Source organism: Phyllobates terribilis, unplaced genomic scaffold, assembly GCF_046119375.1.
Source record: "Phyllobates terribilis strain yellow unplaced genomic scaffold, ASM4611937v1 Scaffold_5__5_contigs__length_657084704, whole genome shotgun sequence".
NCBI lineage: Eukaryota > Metazoa > Chordata > Amphibia > Anura > Dendrobatidae > Phyllobates > Phyllobates terribilis.
This window is the reverse complement of record NW_027362765.1, coordinates 429,421,901-429,440,180: the sequence shown is the minus strand read 5'-3', so window position 1 is coordinate 429,440,180 and position 18,280 is coordinate 429,421,901. Positions and strand designations below refer to the sequence as shown.

The 18,280-nt window shown below is 48.0% G+C and overlaps 1 protein-coding gene across 1 annotated transcript in view; it reads left to right on the top strand.

Moving 5' to 3' along the window:
• The window catches only part of LOC141273439 (protein FRA10AC1), a 72,600-nt gene extending 55,329 nt beyond the window's left edge, over positions 1-17,271 (top strand). Inside the window, exons 12-14 of the mRNA XM_073685262.1 lie at positions 14,659-14,697; positions 17,029-17,110; positions 17,214-17,271. Of these exons, the coding sequence (XP_073541363.1) occupies positions 14,659-14,697; positions 17,029-17,110; positions 17,214-17,256 (164 nt within the window). The 3' untranslated portion in view covers positions 17,257-17,271. The remainder of the gene's footprint in view (positions 1-14,658; positions 14,698-17,028; positions 17,111-17,213) is intronic.
• Positions 17,272-18,280: the final 1,009 nt, after the last annotated feature.

Genomic DNA, 18,280 nt, shown 5'->3' with positions numbered 1-18,280 from the left:
CCCATGTGTCATCAGTGTCCACATGTGCAGGACGTTTTGCAGCCCGTGCTGCGAGAAAAAAAACGGACATGTCAGTGTGTTTTGCCCACGGACAGATGGTCCGTGGAAACACACTGACATGTGCACAGACCCATTCATTTGAATGGGTCTATGTGTGTCAGTATCTCCAGTACATGTGGAAACGGACACCACACGTACTCGAAACAATGACATATGAAAGACCCCTAAGTGTGGACTAGGTCTAGTTATTTGACCAAGTCAGTTTAGGCAAACCTGTCTTGGGCTTTTATTTTTGGAGAGATCTGTAGGATAGTGGTGGGACGGATCTCTCCTTCCAGTCAAGTGGCCCATAGCCACAGTTTTCATTTAAACCTGCAATTAAGGTTTGGCTGTGTCAGTTTTGTGTTTGATTTCACATGTAGCAGAGCTGAAGGCGCTGTGGACGTATGCCTGGCTGTATGCAGCTAACACAGACCAGAGCCAGTGATGTGGGCAACTACGATCGCACCCGAGAACTTTACGGGGGTGCAAGTGCCCGCAACACTGGACTTTACTTCATGTGTAATTTCCTGTGTGCAGTATATGGACAATAAAAGACTTTTTATTTAACTTGCCTGAGTGACTCTCACAAATTTCACTGGCGGAAATGCTACTGCCTTACACTGTTAATGAACACCTTAAAAACAAAATCCAAAAAAACTATGGCGGAATAGCGTATTTGGGGGGCTTTTTCACACCACTTTGAATTTAATTCTAGAGTTTTTTTGTACATTTTATGGCAAATTGATTGGTGTCATTCAAAACTACAACTCGTTCTGCAAAAAAGAGAAATAGCTCATACAGCGACGAAAAAAATGTGACGCTTGGAAGAACTGAAAGAAAGAACAAAAGTGCAAAAACAAAGATGTCGTGAGACCTTGTTTGTGGCGTTTATTTCATTTGATGCTTCTAGTTTTGTTGCCAGCGCTCAAACATCGAGGCACGGTGTGTTCTACTTTTGTAAGTATTTGTGCTGCCTTTATTCTAGGCCAGAGGTGTATAAACCTCATTGACCTGTACAAGATTTATGTCCTCAGACAGAACTTTGCCCCATCAGTCTATGTAAGCTTCATTTTTTTTTTTCACTTTTTTTTTTCTGCGTAAAAGTTGGATTTTGTAATGGTTGAAGAATGACTACACATACAATGTAATGTACAGATGTTTCCTGAGGTCAGTCACCGCTCCGATCGTGCCTGTTTTAGTACTGCACCATGTTCGTTAATGCATAAAAAAAAAACATTATACTCCCCTTCACTCCGCTCCCCCGCCACGCGATGTCCTCTTCTGAAGCCGACAGCTGACTTCAGCGTGCAAGCGACAGGAGCTCATGATGTCACTGCCATGCGCCCCCAGTCATGTGCATGCCGGCATGAGCAGCTGGCCTCTGATTGGCTGGCAGCATGTATTGCGCGGATCTGACGGGTCTCTTTGCCGCAATACACTTCAGCTGAATGTGCGTCCGAGGATGCACATCCAGTTGAAGATTGTGCTGGCGTCGGTGGGCCTCCACCCACACGGGCCCAGTTGTGGTTGTGACCGTGGTTGTTACGCCCCTGTTCACACACCCAGCTGGTAACACCCTGTTGTTAGTTTATCTATAAACTTCTAGGAGGAATAACAGAGTAACAGCACAATAAAGAAGCATAAAAAATGTGCTGCTAAAGTTTTAATTCATGAAGAATGTGAGTATTTAAGAAAATGGACAAGTCAGAAGAGGTGACACATCTGAAATAATTAATAACCAAATTCAATTTTAGTGAATTTACAGACAAATCGTTTTTCACTATGTAATCGAAAGTCCCATAATATATTATGCATCGATATACACTAATTTATTTCAAAGACAACGAAAATGTGGCTGAGCACCTTTATGCTATTTAAGAAGCCAACTAGATGTCATTTTACTAAGGACTTGTGTAACGGGTCTGGGAGGCGGAACCTCTGAGCTACTATACAAGGGGGCGGTCCTTGTAAGGGAGCGGGTGGCGACCAGGGAAGACGGGCAGGAAGTCACAGCAGGTGACCGGGACAGTCTCTGAGTGAACGGGCTGGAGGTCACGGCAAGTGACCGGGGCAGTCTCTGGATGAACGGGCAGATGGTCACGGCAAGTGACCGGGGCAGTCTCTGGATGAACGGGCAGATGGTCACGGCAAGTGACCGGGGCAGTCTCTGAATGAACGGGCAGATGGTCACGGCAAGTGACCGGGGCAGTCTCTGGATGAACGGGCAGATGGTCACGGCAAGTGACCGGAGCAGTCTCTGGGTAAAGGGTTGGTACGACCTGTGGCGGCTGATGATAGACGTGAGCTCCCAGGTGAGCAGGCGAGAGTCTCTGGATGAACGGGTGGTCACAGCATGTGACGGCGGAGCCTCCAGGAAGACCAACAGACAGGCGGCAGATGAGCGCTCCCAGGTGAGCGGGCAGAAGTCTCTGGACAGGCGGGTGGTCACAGCACGTGACGGCAGAGCCTCCAGGTAGGCTAGCAGACAGGCAGCAGATGAGCGCTCCCAGGTGAGCGGGCAGGAGTCACTGGACAGGCAGGTGGTCACAGCACGTGACGGCGGAGCCTCCAGGTAGGCTAGCAGGCAGGTAGCAGATGTGTGCTCCCAGGTGAGCAGGCAAGCTGGTCCATAGACAGACTGACAGGAGTTGGAAGGCAGACCGTCGGACCTCAGGCAAGCAGGCAGGTGGCTGAAGTGCGCTCCCAGGTGAGCGGACAGGCTGGTCCTTAGACAGACTGACAGGAGTAGTAAGGCAGACCGTCGGACCTCAGACTAGCAGGCAGGTAGCAGATAATCAGGCAGGAAAAGACGGCAAGCTGGCAGGAATCTGGCAGGTAACTGGCAACGGGACCTGAGGGCTGAAGCAGAGTAGTGAACAGTGCAACAACATTGCTCGGGCACCTCCATTTTGGAGGAGGTGCCTTATATATGGTGAAGTCCTCCGGCCATTGGCCGGGGACTCCTTAGGACGGCGCGCGCGGCCCCTTTAAGAGGGAGGGAGAGCGCGCGCGCCCTAAGCACAGTGGCCGGGAAGGAGCGCGCGCTGCCAGCAGAGCGGGAGGAGGACGCCGGGCACGGAGCAGAGAGGTGAGGGGAACAGCGTCCCTGCCTAGCAGAGGGCAGGGACGCCGGCGCTACAGTACCCCCCCCTTTAGGCCCCCCCTTTTTTAGGCCAGACAGAAATTTAGCTAGGATAAGAGGGGCATGGATGTTCTCCCGGGGCTCCCACGTTCTCTCCTCAGGACCAAACCCCTTCCAATCTACTAGAAAAAAGGTCTTTCCTCTTACCCTTTTGGTGGCAAGAATGTTCTCTACCTCAAACTCGTCCTCAGCAGAAACCGGAGCAGGAGGCGTACCTGTAGACTTGGAGAAAGAGTTAAGTACCACAGGTTTGAGGAGAGATACATGGAAGGAGTTAGGGATCCGTAAGTTGGCCGGGAGTTTCAATTTATAGGCCACCGGGTTGATCTGACTGATGACCTCCAGAGGACCGATGAACCGAGGCCCTAACTTGTAAGAAGGTATCTTGAGTCGGACATATTTAGATGAGAGCCAGACTTTATCTCCAGGACGAAATTGTGGAGGATCCAGGCGTTTTTTGTCAGCGTGTCTTTTCATCCGTTCGGACGACTGAAGGAGTGCGGATCGGGTACTCTCCCAAATGGAGGAAAATTTGCTAACGAGAGATTCCGCAGCCGGGTTGTCCACAGAGGTGGAGACAGGAAAAGGAATCCGAGGATGCTGACCGAATACTACAAAAAACGGGGATTTGGAGGAGGATTCGCTCTCGTGATTGTTATAAGAGAACTCGGCCCATGGTAGGAGATCCACCCAGTCTGAATGATGGGCATTAACGAAGTGCCGGAGGTAACTGGTCAGGTTCTGATTGATCCGCTCCACTTGACCATTGGACTGTGGGTGGTAAGCGGAAGAGAAGTCCAGGGTGACGTCTAGCAGTTTACAAGTGGCTCTCCAGAAACGTGAGGTGAACTGTACCCCACGATCTGACACGATGTGGAGGGGCAGGCCATGAAGACGGAAGATGTGGCGGATAAAGTCTTTAGCCAGCTCGGGTGCAGACGGGAGGGCTGGCAGGGGAATAAAGTGAGCCATCTTGGAAAAGCGATCAGCGACCACCCAAATGACCGTACAACCGGCGGAGACGGGGAGATCAGTTATGAAGTCCATAGCAATATGCTGCCAGGGGGCAGCAGGCACAGGAAGCGGAAGGAGGCGACCGGCTGGCAGGTGTCTCGGGACTTTGTTGCGGGCGCAGGACACACAGGCAGAAACAAAGTCTATTACGTCCTTGTGCAGGGTAGGCCACCAGTAGTGCCGGGCAATAAGCTGGAGGGTCTTTTTCTGACCGGCGTGGCCAGCTAGTTTAGACGAATGGCCCCAGTGTAGGATCTTCTTCCGATCAGGTACTGAAACAAACGTCTTACCGGGAGGGAGACGATTTAAACTCACGGGAGCCACCTGCATTACTCTGGCGGGATCGATGATATGTTTAGGTTCTTCCTCGAGATCGGACACCAGAAAGGATCGGGACAAGGCGTCTGCTTTGACGTTTTTGTCAGCCGGGCGAAAATGAAGAACAAAATCAAAGCGAGCAATAAACAAGGACCACCGGCTTGGCGCGGGTTAAGTCTCTGGGCATGCTGGAGGTAAGCCAAGTTCTTGTGGTCAGTGTAAATTATTACCGGGTGAAGAGCCCCCTCGAGTAGGTAACGCCACTCCTCCAACGCCAGCTTGATGGCCAATAACTCTCGGTCTCCTATGGAATAGTTGCGCTCAGAAGAGGAGAAGAGTTTGGAGAAGAAGCCACAAGTTACCATTCTCCCGGAAGATGATTTTTGAGTAAGTACCGCTCCGGCTCCAGAGGAGGAGGCGTCAACTTCCAGGAAGAACTGCTTGTTGCCGTCCGGGCGATGCAGCACCGGGGCGGAAGAGAAGGCCTGTTTTAGGGAAAGAAAGGCCTCCTCTGCTTCGGGCGGCCACTCTTTGGGATTAGTACCCTTACGGGTGAGCGCGGAAATTGAGGCGGTCCGGGAAGAGAAGTGTGGTATGAAGAGGCGGTAGTAGTTAGCGAAGCCCAGGAATCGCTGAATGGCCTTCAACCCCTCCGGTCGAGGCCATTTCTCGATGGCAGACAGTTTCTCTGGATCCATTCGTAGGCCGGTCTGAGAAATAATGTAGCCCAAAAACGGAAGCGAGGTCTGCTCAAAGAGGCACTTCTCGTATTTAGCGAAGAGGTGATTCTGCCTGAGCCTGAGCAGGACCTGACGAACGTCCCTCCGGTGAGTCTGGAGATCCGGAGAGAAGACCAAGATGTCGTCCAGGTACACCACTACGCAGGAGTAGAGAAGGTCCCGGAAGATGTCATTGACCAACTCTTGAAAGACGGCAGGAGCGTTACAGAGACCAAAGGGCATTACCAGATATTCATAGTGGCCGTCCCGGGTGTTGAATGCCGTCTTCCATTCATCCCCCTGACGGATACGAACCAGGTTGTACGCCCCACGGAGGTCCAGTTTGGTGAAGATTCTAGCCCCCCTCAGACGATCAAATAACTCCGGAATGAGCGGAAGGGGGTACTTATTCTTCACCGTGATCTGGTTAAGGCCTCTATAGTCAATACAGGGACGGAGAGAGCCGTCCTTCTTTTTGACGAAAAAGAAGCCTGCTCCCGCCGGGGAGGTAGATTTCCGGATGAATCCCCTGGCCAGATTCTCCTCAATATATTCGGACATCGACCGGGTCTCAGCAGCGGATAATGGATAAATACGCCCACGGGGAGGAGTAGTACCAGGTAACAGGTCGATAGGGCAGTCGTATGGTCTATGAGGGGGTAGTGTCTCCGCTTCCTTTTTATTAAAGACATCAGCATAAGACCAATAAGGAATCGGAAGTCCAGGTAGATTAGCTGGGGTAGGAGAAGGACGGACGGGATGGACGGGAACCAGACAGGTCTTATGGCAGTCCTGTCCCCAGCGAAGGACCTCTCCGGTCTGCCAGTCAAGCACGGGTGCATGTCTCTGGAGCCAAGGTAGGCCTAGCAAGAGGGCGTGGGAGAGTCCAGGCAGAACATGAAAGGAGATACTCTCAGAATGCAGCATTCCCACCTGCAGAGTAATGGATTCGGTGATGAGTTGGATGGGGCGTGGTAAGAGACCCCCATCCACGGCAGCAACAGACAAGGGTACAGCCAGAGGTTTGGTGGGGATGCGGTATTTCTCTACCAGGGACTGTGAAATAAGATTCCCGGCTGCTCCAGAGTCAAGTTGGGCTAGTTCGAAATAACGGTTCTCCCCGCAGACGATTGAGACTGACAATAGCAGAGATGGAGAGGATTTATTCTTGTCTAGGTCGACCTCTCTGAGCGAACCTAGACACAGGCGTTTCCCGACCTCTCCGGGCAGGTACGGATCCGGTGCTCCTTACTGCCACAGTAGAAGCAGCTCCCCTCGGCACGGCGTAAGTCCTGACGGGTTTTGACCATCTTGGTCTGGTCGACCTGCATAGGCTCAGGAGAGTGTACCTGGGTAGAGACGGAGGGAGTGACGGGTTTCTGAAAAGTAGGAGCTAGACGTGGTAACCTCCTCTCACGGGTGACCTCTTTGGCACGCTCCTGGAACCGTAGGTCAATCCGGGTGGCAAGAGTTATTAGGTCATCGAGAGTGGTAGGGATGTCCCGACCGGCAAGTTCATCTTTAATACAGCCGGACAGACCCTCCCAGAAGACGGATACCAGAGCGTCGTTATCCCAGGCCAGCTCCGAGGCAAGGGTACGGAACCGTATGGCATATTGGCCCACGGTGAGACTTCCCTGACGGAGGCGTAGCAGTGATGATGCGGATGAGGTCTTCCGTCCGGGTTCGTCGAAGACTTTCCGGAAAGCCGTGAGAAAAGCAGGCAAGTTGGACACCAGGGGGTCTCCTCTCTCCCATAGAGGATTTAGCCAGGCCAGGGCCTCCCCGGTGAGATGGGACATGATGAACGCAATTTTGGCTCGGTCGGAGTTAAACTGGTGGGACAATAGTTCAAAGTGCAGGGTGCACTGATTTATGAAGCCCCGAGCCTGGGCGGAGTCGCCTCCGAAGCGAGGAGGTGCAGAAAGCCGGGGTCCGGAGTAGGATACCATGGTATTAGTGGGCAGCGGAGCTGCCGGATTGCAAGATATGGCACTGGCTGAGGTTGCTGGTGGAGCAGTCAGAGTGTTCAGGCGAGTATTGACATTCCGCAGGTGACCCAGGATGGACTCCTGTTGGGACCTTTGACGGGACAGTTCATGACACAGGTCCGAGAGCGAGGGAGCTTGGGTGCCACCGGGTTCCATGGCCCGAGCAAACTGTAATGGGTCTGGGAGGCGGAACCTCTGAGCTACTATACAAGGGGGCGGTCCTTGTAAGGGAGCGGGTGGCGACCAGGGAAGACGGGCAGGAAGTCACAGCAGGTGACCGGGACAGTCTCTGAGTGAACGGGCTGGAGGTCACGGCAAGTGACCGGGGCAGTCTCTGGATGAACGGGCAGATGGTCACGGCAAGTGACCGGGGCAGTCTCTGGATGAACGGGCAGATGGTCACGGCAAGTGACCGGGGCAGTCTCTGAATGAACGGGCAGATGGTCACGGCAAGTGACCGGGGCAGTCTCTGGATGAACGGGCAGATGGTCACGGCAAGTGACCGGGGCAGTCTCTGGGTAAAGGGTTGGTACGACCTGTGGCGGCTGATGATAGACGTGAGCTCCCAGGTGAGCAGGCGAGAGTCTCTGGATGAACGGGTGGTCACAGCATGTGACGGCGGAGCCTCCAGGAAGACCAACAGACAGGCGGCAGATGAGCGCTCCCAGGTGAGCGGGCAGAAGTCTCTGGACAGGCGGGTGGTCACAGCACGTGACGGCAGAGCCTCCAGGTAGGCTAGCAGACAGGCAGCAGATGAGCGCTCCCAGGTGAGCGGGCAGGAGTCACTGGACAGGCAGGTGGTCACAGCACGTGACGGCGGAGCCTCCAGGTAGGCTAGCAGGCAGGTAGCAGATGTGTGCTCCCAAGTGAGCAGGCAAGCTGGTCCATAGACAGACTGACAGGAGTTGGAAGGCAGACCGTCGGACCTCAGGCAAGCAGGCAGGTGGCTGAAGTGCGCTCCCAGGTGAGCGGACAGGCTGGTCCTTAGACAGACTGACAGGAGTAGTAAGGCAGACCGTCGGACCTCAGACTAGCAGGCAGGTAGCAGATAATCAGGCAGGATCTGGCAGGTATCTGGCAGGTAACTGGCAACGGGACCTGAGGGCTGAAGCAGAGTAGTGAACAGTGCAACAACATTGCTCGGGCACCTCCATTTTGGAGGAGGTGCCTTATATATGGTGAAGTCCTCCGGCCATTGGCCGGGGACTCCTTAGGACGGCGCGCGCGGCCCCTTTAAGAGGGAGGGAGAGCGCGCGCGCGCGCCCTAAGCACAGTGGCCGGGAAGGAGCGCGCGCTGCCAGCAGAGCGGGAGGAGGATGCCGGGCACGGAGCAGAGAGGTGAGGGGAACAGCGTCCCTGCCTAGCAGAGGGCAGGGACGCCGGCGCTACAACTTGGACTTCAATACTGCATGGTATAAGTATCACAGGAATAGACACATAATGACAACACTTTTTTTTTTTCAAATTTGCGGTTATAAAAATGTTACAAAAGAGAAATGAAAGGCCCATAAACATCCTAGGAAGTTTTAATGCAATTATGTAATATTTAAACAAGACACTCTGTGAGTTGTTCATATTTTTGAGGATTATTCCATAAAGCCATCAATTATTATATTTTTATTGTGGGAGCTGGATATTTCTTCATTTTCCTCTCATTACACACAGACCGTGTGATTCATGCAGTGAGTGACCTGGACTTTTCTCTATTACAGTGTACACTAAGCCTCAGGTCTCTCTGCTGTGCCACCCAACAGCAAATCTCAATGATGATGCTCCTGTGGCTCGTCGGTAATGATGCTCCTGTGGCTCGTCGGTAATGATGCTCCCCTAGCGCGTCGGTAATGATGCTCCCCTAGCGCGTCGGTAATGATGCTCCCCTAGCGCGTCGGTAATGATGCTCCCCTAGCGCGTCGGTAATGATGCTCCCCTAGCGCGTCGGTAATGATGCTCCCCTAGCGCGTCGGTAATGATGCTCCCCTAGCTCGTCGGTAATGATGCTCCCCTAGCGCGTCGGTAATGATGCTCCCCTAGCGTGTCGGTAATGATGCTCCCCTAGCGCGTCGGTAATGATGCTCCCCTAGCGCGTCGGTAATGATGCTCCCCTAGCGCGTTGGTAATGATGCTCCCCTGGCGCGTCGGTAATGATGCTCCCCTGGCGCGTCGGTAATGATGCTCCCGTGGCTCGTCGGTAATGAATCTCCCCTAGCGCGTCGGTAATGATGCTCCCCTAGCGCGTCGGTAATGATGCTCCCCTAGTGCGTCGGTAATGATGCTCCGCTAGCGCGTCGGTAATGATGCTCCCCTAGCGCGTCGGTAATGAATCTCCCCTAGCGCGTCGGTAATGAATCTCCCCTAGCGCGTCGGTAATGATGCTCCCCTAGCGCGTCGGTAATGATGCTCCCCTAGCGCGTCGGTAATGATGCTCCCCTAGCGCGTCGGTAATGATGCTCCCCTAGCGCGTCGGTAATGATGCTCCCCTAGCGCGTCGGTAATGATCTCCCCTAGCGCGTCGGTAATGATGCTCCCCTAGCGAGTCGGTAATGGCGCTCCCCCAGCTCGTCATTAATGGCGCTCCCCCAGCTCGTCAGTAATGGCGCTCCCCCAGCTCGTCATTAATGGCGCTCCCCCAGCTCGTCATTAATGGCGCTCCCCCAGCTCGTCTTTAATGGCGCTCCCCCAGCTCGTCAGTAATGGCGCTCCCCCAGCTCGTCAGTAATGGCGCTCCCCCAGCTCGTCAGTAATGGCGCTCCCCCAGCTCGTCATTAATGGCGCTCCCCCAGCTCGTCATTAATGGCGCTCCCCCAGCTCGTCAGTAATGGCGCTCCCCCAGCTCGTCAGTAATGGCGCTCCCCCAGCTCGTCAGTAATGGCGCTCCACCAGCTCGTCAGTAATGGCGCTCCCCCAGCGCGTCAGTAATGGCGCTCCCCTAGCGCGTCAGTCATGCGGCACTCGAATCTCCTCGGCTGTTACCATGTGGTCTCAGATTGTCACCCAACTTTTATATAGTTCTGCATTGACACCTAATCAGTCGCCGTTTTGCTGCTCTACTTATGACCATTGTATGCCAGGTCCTGGATGGCAGCTCAGGTGTGACACCGATAGCGTGCACTGTTCCCTGTGACCCTGGATATGTTTCTCCTCCATTGTTGGGTGCTATAATCAGTATATAGTCCAGTTTAGAGTGTGACTGACATAGTGGACTGTGTAGATCTATAGATTTACATTTCTTGCTTCCAGGATGCACAAGATGTAATGTTCCTTTGTATTTAGAGCGCTGACTCTTTAGCATGATTGTTAGTTTTGCTCTGGATTTATGGCGCGCTCTGTGTTTACTTCTTCACATGCCGTCAGGACTAACGCCTATCTATCCTGCTGTCAGGAGATGAATCCTCTCATAGCCTGGAGGGAATGGTCTTCATCTCTCTGCCGCAGGGCAGTGGGGGGTGGCAGCCATGAAGCATCCCCCCCAGCATCCACCTGTTATTCATCACATGATTAGTTGCTGCCTGTCACACAATGCGATGTTATTAGTAAATGTAATGCTTTCATTATTGTTGGTAATATTGTGTATTGTTACTGCGGTATTACAGGAGCATAATATGAGAACAATAACCTGCTCACTCGGAGCACATCAGTGGCAGCAGGAGACATTAATGACTTATTGGCGCAGTTTTTATTTTTGTACATTAGTTTTTCCCTCCTATTCCAAGACCCATAACTTTTTTACTTTTCCATCTCCATCATTTTATGAGGGTTTGTTTTTTGCAGGATGAGTCTTAATTTGTAGTGATGAGCGAGCGTGCATCGGGGTGCTCGGGTACACACCAGGTATCGCGGGTGCTCGAGCGGCATGCTTGAGTCCCCGCCCTCCATGTTTTGTGTATGGCAGGCAATCCCCGCATGTTTATTGGCTGTCTAACAGCCGCGAGACATGCGGGTCGTTGACTCGAGCTTGGCGCTCAAGCACCCGCGATACTCAATGCGTACCCGATGCACGCTCGCTCGCTCATCACTAGTAACTTTGAATTGCGCCAATCCCTTTTACCATACAATATATTGAACTACAGGATAAAATTTCAAACTCAAAATTCTGAATTTTGTAAAACAAATTATACTCTGGTTTGTGTCGGCCATCTCCGGAGACCCACAACGGTTTTTCTTTTTTCGATGGAGCTGTGTGAAAGTTTGTTTTCTTCTTTTTTTTTTTTTTTTACTATTGTCAACTTGACATTTTTATTGATACTTTTTCAGGGTAAATACGGTACAACATTTTGATAATTTTTATTGCATTGTTTGGAGAGTTGTGGTGACTGAAAAACAGTAATTCTGACATTTTCATTTTTGGTTTTTACACCATTTACCTTCTAGGTTAAATAATTTTTTATTGATCAGACTTTTACAGATGTGGCGGAAGCAAATATGCTTATTTTTTTTTTTTGTTATTCAAGTAAAGGGGGAGTGAATAAAGCATTTTTTTTTATTACTTTTCACTTTATTTTTTAGTCACCATGGTGCCCTTGATCCTGCATTTGATCACTTATACTGTGTAGTGAAAATGACAAATTCTTATGAAACCTAGACTGTCACGGGTTTCACAGGAGTATCAATATGGCGGTTTTGGGGGCCTTCAGCAGGCCTTTGACTTCCAAGGCAGCCAATTTGAACCCTACAATTACGGCGCAGGGAGGGGATGGGCACTGAAAGCAGATGCCCAACACAGATTGCGCCACTTAAAAGGGTTTTCTAATCATCCCAAATAGGTGAAATTGCAACGAGATACTAAAAGTAAGCAACTTTGCAATTTACCTTGTTTTTAAATTCTTTATCAAGAACGGAGGGATTTTTAATGTTATAGTTTACTACTTGTTGTCTAGGTTACTGGCCACTTCTGCTGTCACCTAAGCAGGCAGAGCTATAGAGCTTGCAAGTGATGCTGTGAAACTGGCTGGATCTCTAGATTCTGCAAGTTTCACTAAGGCCTCTGCTTCCAGCATCAAAGCCCCCCCCCCCCCAGTTCTAACCAGCGGCTCAGCCATGCTTCTGTTCTGAACTGTCAATCATGATGAGCGAACCCCCCTACCCAGCTAACAGGAAGCCGGGAGGCAAAGAAGCAGTTTGCCCCTGAAGATAGAATATCAAATGTTCAAATGCCATTACCCGAGATTGCCAGGGATTTTTAAGTGGTTACACAGTAGAGATCAGAGCTAGCTCTGATTGCTGCTGTTATAGGTGTTGGCTGCATATCACAGCTGGTATCTGCCCTGTATAGATCAGACTTGGCACCTGAGCCCTCTCCATACATCGTGACCATCAAAAGTGCATGAGGGTGTGCTGACCTCATTTTCAACATGCCCTATCCTTTGAGCTCCATGGAAATAAGCTGCCACCAGTGCTGTCTGGCAGTGGTCTATTCTCCCAGTTAAGAGCACTTGTACAGTGGGGAAAATAAGTATTTGATACACTGCTGATTTTGCAAATTTTCCCACCTACAAAGAATGGAGAGGTCTGTAATTTTTATCGTAGGTACACTTCAACTGTGAGAGACAGAATCTAAAAAAAATCCAGAAAATCACATTGTATGATTTTTACATAATTAATTTTCATTTTATTTCATGAAATAAGTATTTGTTACAATAGAAAAACAGAACTTAATATTTGGTACAGAAACCTTTGTTTGCAATGACAGAGGTCAGACGTTTCCTGTAGTTCTTGACCAGATTTGCACACACTGTAGCAGGGATTTTGGCCCACTCCTCCATACAGATCTTCTCCAGATCTTTCAGGTTTCAGGGCTGTTGCTGGGCAACATTGAGTTTCAGCTCCCTCCAAATACTTTCTATTGGGTTCAGGTCTGGAGACTGACTAGGCCACTTCAGGACCTTGAAATACTTCTTACGGAGCCACTCCTTAGTTGTCCTGGCTGTGTGTTTTGGGTCATTGTCATGCTGGGAGACCCAGGCACGACCCATCTTCAATGCTCTTACTGAGGGAAGGAGGTTGTTGGCCAAAATCTCACGATACATGAGCCCTTCCATCCCCCCCTTCAATACGGTGCAGTAGTCCTGTCCCCTTTACAGAAAAGCACCCCCAAAGTATGAGGTTTCCCCCACCATGCTTCACGGTTGGGACGTTGTTCTTGGGGTTGTACTCATCCTTATTCTTCCTCCAAACACGGTGAGTGGAGTTGATACCAAAAAGTTCTATTTTGGTCTCATCTGACCACATGACCTTCTCCCATGCCTTCTCTGGATCATCCAGAAGGTCATTTGCAAACTTCAAATGGACCTGGACATGTGCTGGTGTGAGCAGGGGGACCTTGCGTGCCCTGAAGAATTTTAATCCATAACGGCATAGTGTGTTACTAATGGTAATGTTTGAGACTGTAGTCCCAGCTCTCTTCAGGTCATTGACCAGGTTCTACCTTGTAGTTCTAGTCTGATTTCTGACCTTTCTCAGAATCATCCTTACCCCATAAGGCGAGATCTTGCATGGAACCCCAGACCGAGGAAGATTGACAGTCATCTTGTGTTTCTTCCATTTACTAATAATTGTGCCAACAGTTGTTGCCTTCTCACCAAGCTGCTTTCCTGTTGTCCTGTAGCCCATCCCAGCCTTGTGCAAGTCTACAATTTTGTCCCTTTTGTCCTTAGACAGCTCTTTGGTCTTGACCATTGTGGGGAGGTTGGAGTGTGATTGATTGTGTGGAAAGGTGTCTTTTATACAGGTAACGAGTTCAAACAGGTGCAATTAATACAGGTAATGAGTGCAGAGTAGGAGGGCTTCTTAAAGAAAAACTAACAGGTCTGTGAGAGCCAAAATTCTTGCTGGTTGGTAGGTGATCAAATACTTATTTCATGCAAAATCATACAGCGATTTTCTGGTTTTTATTTTTAGATTTTGTCTCTCACAGGTGAGGTGTACCTACAATAAAAATTACAGACCTCTTAATTCTTTGTAGGTGAGAAAACTTGAAAAATCAGCAGTGTATCAAATACTTATTTTCCCCACTGTATGCTCAACCAAGCCGAGCGTGCATTTGTAGCTGGGCTTTGAATGAATACTGTCGGGGTGACCGTCATGTGCTCAACTTTACATGCAGGTTCTGTAGACTTATGATTGTGAATGTGTCTGGATGTCATGGGTTTGCAATTTTCCATGAATATTGTCAGCTGATACCAAGGCTGAAAGATTTAAATTTCCAAAAATGGAGAATTGCTAATGTATTGATAAATTATTTATGGTCTATTGGAAAACAAAAAAAAGTTTCTATCCCTTGAGTGTATGCAATCCAACACTGAGACGTATTTCTTCCATTTAGAGATAAATCCCATGAATGCACATCAGGGATAACTCATCTGCTAAGGAGAAGGTTTGTGAAGATATTCCGGTAATTTTAGTCATTTTCCTACATTTTTGTATTTTTCCCTTTCAGCCAAATCCTCGACCAGATGTGAAGAGTCCAGTGAATCAGGTGAATACAAAAAATAACATTTATGGCTCCTCGTTATACAAATCTGGATTGTTTTTTTTTTTTTTTTTTGTAATAAACTTTTAGACGGCGGCTCATTTTCCAGTTACTTTTGTATAGGCAGAAAATGTTAGTTGTCTTTGTGATTCAGGAGTTTGCAAGCCGCCAATGATAATGAAATTATTCTGCCGCAACCACTGTATACGGATACCGCTCTGTACCCATCATAGGTATATATTTCCCCAATGTGAAGCTGGAGTGTATACAGTCCATAGTCTCCCATGTACTCAGAATATGCCAGAAAAGTGTCGTTTTTTGCAAACTCTGGGCCAACGTGCATCAGCATACGTTTTTTCACTGTATAGGAAAGTGTAAAAAATATAATATACCATGCAGTAGACTCTATTTTTTTTTATTATTGGAAGTCATTGACTGACTTATGCCACTTATACCTATACATCGGAGAATTTTCTCTCGAAGGCATTCATAATGGAATAAGTCTGACCCAAACTTCCAACACTTTTCTTTACCAGTCTTCTGTCCTATAAGAATTGCAAATTTTACACAACGTGCACTTGCACAAAATTTTTGCAATTTTATATCGGCCCTGCCATTTTTTCTGGGAAAAAAAAATAGATTGGGATTAGCAAGTGGAGTTTGGGCCAACTAAAGCCTGAGATATTCGCCATATTGTTAATTGGTGTAAATTTTAGTGAAAAAAACACACTCCTGCTCATAACTTGCGAACAGTTCATATTCTGTTGCCCGGGCAGTTGAAAAGAGAATTTCTGAATTAAATTGGCTCATCTTAAGGAACACTTCTCTTGATGAAACGTCCTCTTAGAGATGCGATTATGAGTTGCATCGAACACAGAATATCTGTGCATTTGAGTTGTTTAAGACTATATTCACACACGTTGTGTTTTGCTGCGTATTTTGCAGCAGATTTTTATGCAAATTTTCACCTGTGTCTTGCAGTACCAGCAAAGTGTATGAGAAACCAGAATTCTCTGTTCACACATGTTGCTTTTTGTTTTCCGCCTTGCTTACATTTTTGGAAAATAGAGCATGTCGCTTCTTTCAGCGTTTTTTCAGTGTTTTTTCACCCATAGGAAGTAATGGGTGGTGAAAAAAATGCTGAAAAAACGCAGCTAAATTTTTTTTTTAGCGTTTTTGATGTCAAAATATGGGTTCTATTTTGTGATTTAACCATCTTGTCTTGGTCACTGAGATGGTTGTTTGTATTGGGAGAGTTTAAATAAATTAGTGATGTGTAGAGTGTAAACATTGGCTGAGCTACGTGTGAGATTGAACAAAACCTGTGGCCCAGGGAGGTGTGAAATTGAACAGTGCCTGTGCAAACTGAATGGCGGACCCCATAGTGTGAAAGCCAATAGTGTCATACAAATTCCATGCATTGCCAGTGTCTAAACTATTCCTGAACAATTCACCTCCCCCACTATGCCAAAACCAGAATGATATATTTTTTTTCACAGAACTTTATGTACATGCATGAATAGAGACAGAAGGACAGTGAAAAAAATGCATCAAAAACACATAAAAAAATGCAGAAAAACCTGCATTTTTGACGCAGCTGTTTTCCTGCCAGAGAAAAGTTGTCAGCAGATTTAGCTGCAGAAAAAAACACAACGTTTGTGAACATAGCCTTATAGGTATGGAGGACAGGCCAAGATTTGCCTTCTTGTAGAAAATGTTTCTACTCTATTAATTAGGGTGCAGTCAGACGGACATATTTCTCGCGCCAGTCCGAGGATTGCAATGCGATCCTCGCGCAAGAAATATGGCCGTCTGACTGTGTCCTTATATTGGATCTCAAACTCTGTTAGCCATTATTTTACAGAGACTAGTCCATACGATATCGTCCTCTAGTAGTCCAGTCAAGAAAACAATCTGCAGGGTGTTTTCATGGATTTGGTCTTCTGCAGAACTTCAGGGATCACTTTTTACAGTATTGTCTTACAGCAGCCTTCACTTTCCCAAAATAGTATTTTTTACTAAGATTCCATCAAGTACCATGATGAAAGGCATAAAGCAGCTTCATCACCCCCTAAACTGTTCTTTATACATAAGACTGTTTGACCATTTCATTGTCATTTCTGCGATGTGTAGAAGGAACTTCATCTATTTACTACGTGAACCTTCGTTTCACTTCTACCCATGTTAGAAAGGCTCACACAACCTGAATTCACAGTTGACTTGTAGGTCAACGTCAAAAAAAAAGATTAAAGGATTCACTTCAATGCCTGAAATAGCTTATAATGTAACCGAGGTTGCGGTGAATCCTCTTATTTTTATCACTAAATTTATACACAGATGACAATAAGGAAGACGATGATGATGAAGCTTCCAATGAGATCTGGAAAGGCCCCCAGCAAGAGACAGATGAGAAAAGCAGGTGACGCTGATATTTCATCATTCCTATAAATGTGTATGGATTATTTGTACTAGGATGAAATCTATACAACCAGTCTTTTAATCTATTCTCTATTTTATTGCAGGGAAGAAGAGTTTGATGAGTACTTCCAGGATATGTTTCTGTAAATTATCGCCAATGGTTTTAATAAAGTCCTGTTATTTTAATTACTGTGCGAGTAATATTATCTGTTCATATATAAACCTGCATGTAGGTGGGGTACAACTTAATTTCCTTTAGACCGGTTTCATACACGTGTTTCCCGGTGCAAGTACGGACCGCAATATATGGACTGACCTTGGGTTTCTTGGCCCAACCTGGACAGCCTCATAAGATTTATATGAGGCAGAAGATTCGGTCAGTCCACGAATATGTGTAAGTGATCTAGTGGTGGCTATGAATCTGGTTGTAAAATGCCTGCTCCTACGGAGTTTCCCCTTACAGACTCAACAGCTAGAGTCTCTCCTCCTTGATACCAGATACTTGGTTTTCACACCGTTGAGGCTTTGAACAATTAAACAAGTACCTAAGTAGATGTAGCATTAAAGAGAGTATCCCCATTTGAAGGATATATGACATATCTGCATGATGCAGTAGGTGTGCAGACTGGAAACCAACCCTCAGTAACTCCCAAACTCTTCAGCGGAGAGGAAACCCCCAGCTTTCCATTGAAGCCATTGCCGTTGGCAAGATTGGCAAACGGGTCAATAGGTCAGAGTCCAATTTTAGATGCCCACCTATCGGGAATTTATGCTTAACAGACATATCATATATACTTCAAATGGAAATGCCCTTTTATTGACCATTAACCCCTTCGCAACCCTGGGATTTTCCGTTTTTGCATTTTCGTTTTTTGCTCCCCTTGTTGCCAGAGCCATAGCGTTTTTATTTTTTGGTCAATATGGCCATGTGAGGGTTTATTTTTTGCTGCATGAGTTGTACTTTTGAACGACATTACTGGTTTTACCATATCGTGTACGGGAAAACGGGAAAAAAATTCCAGGTGCGGTGAAATTGCAAAAAAAAGTGCAATACCACAGATTTTTTTTTTTTTATTTTATTTACCACGTTCACTGAATTCTAAAACTGACCTGCCATTATGATTCTCCAGGTCATTACGAGTTTGTAGACACCAAACATGTATAGGTTTTT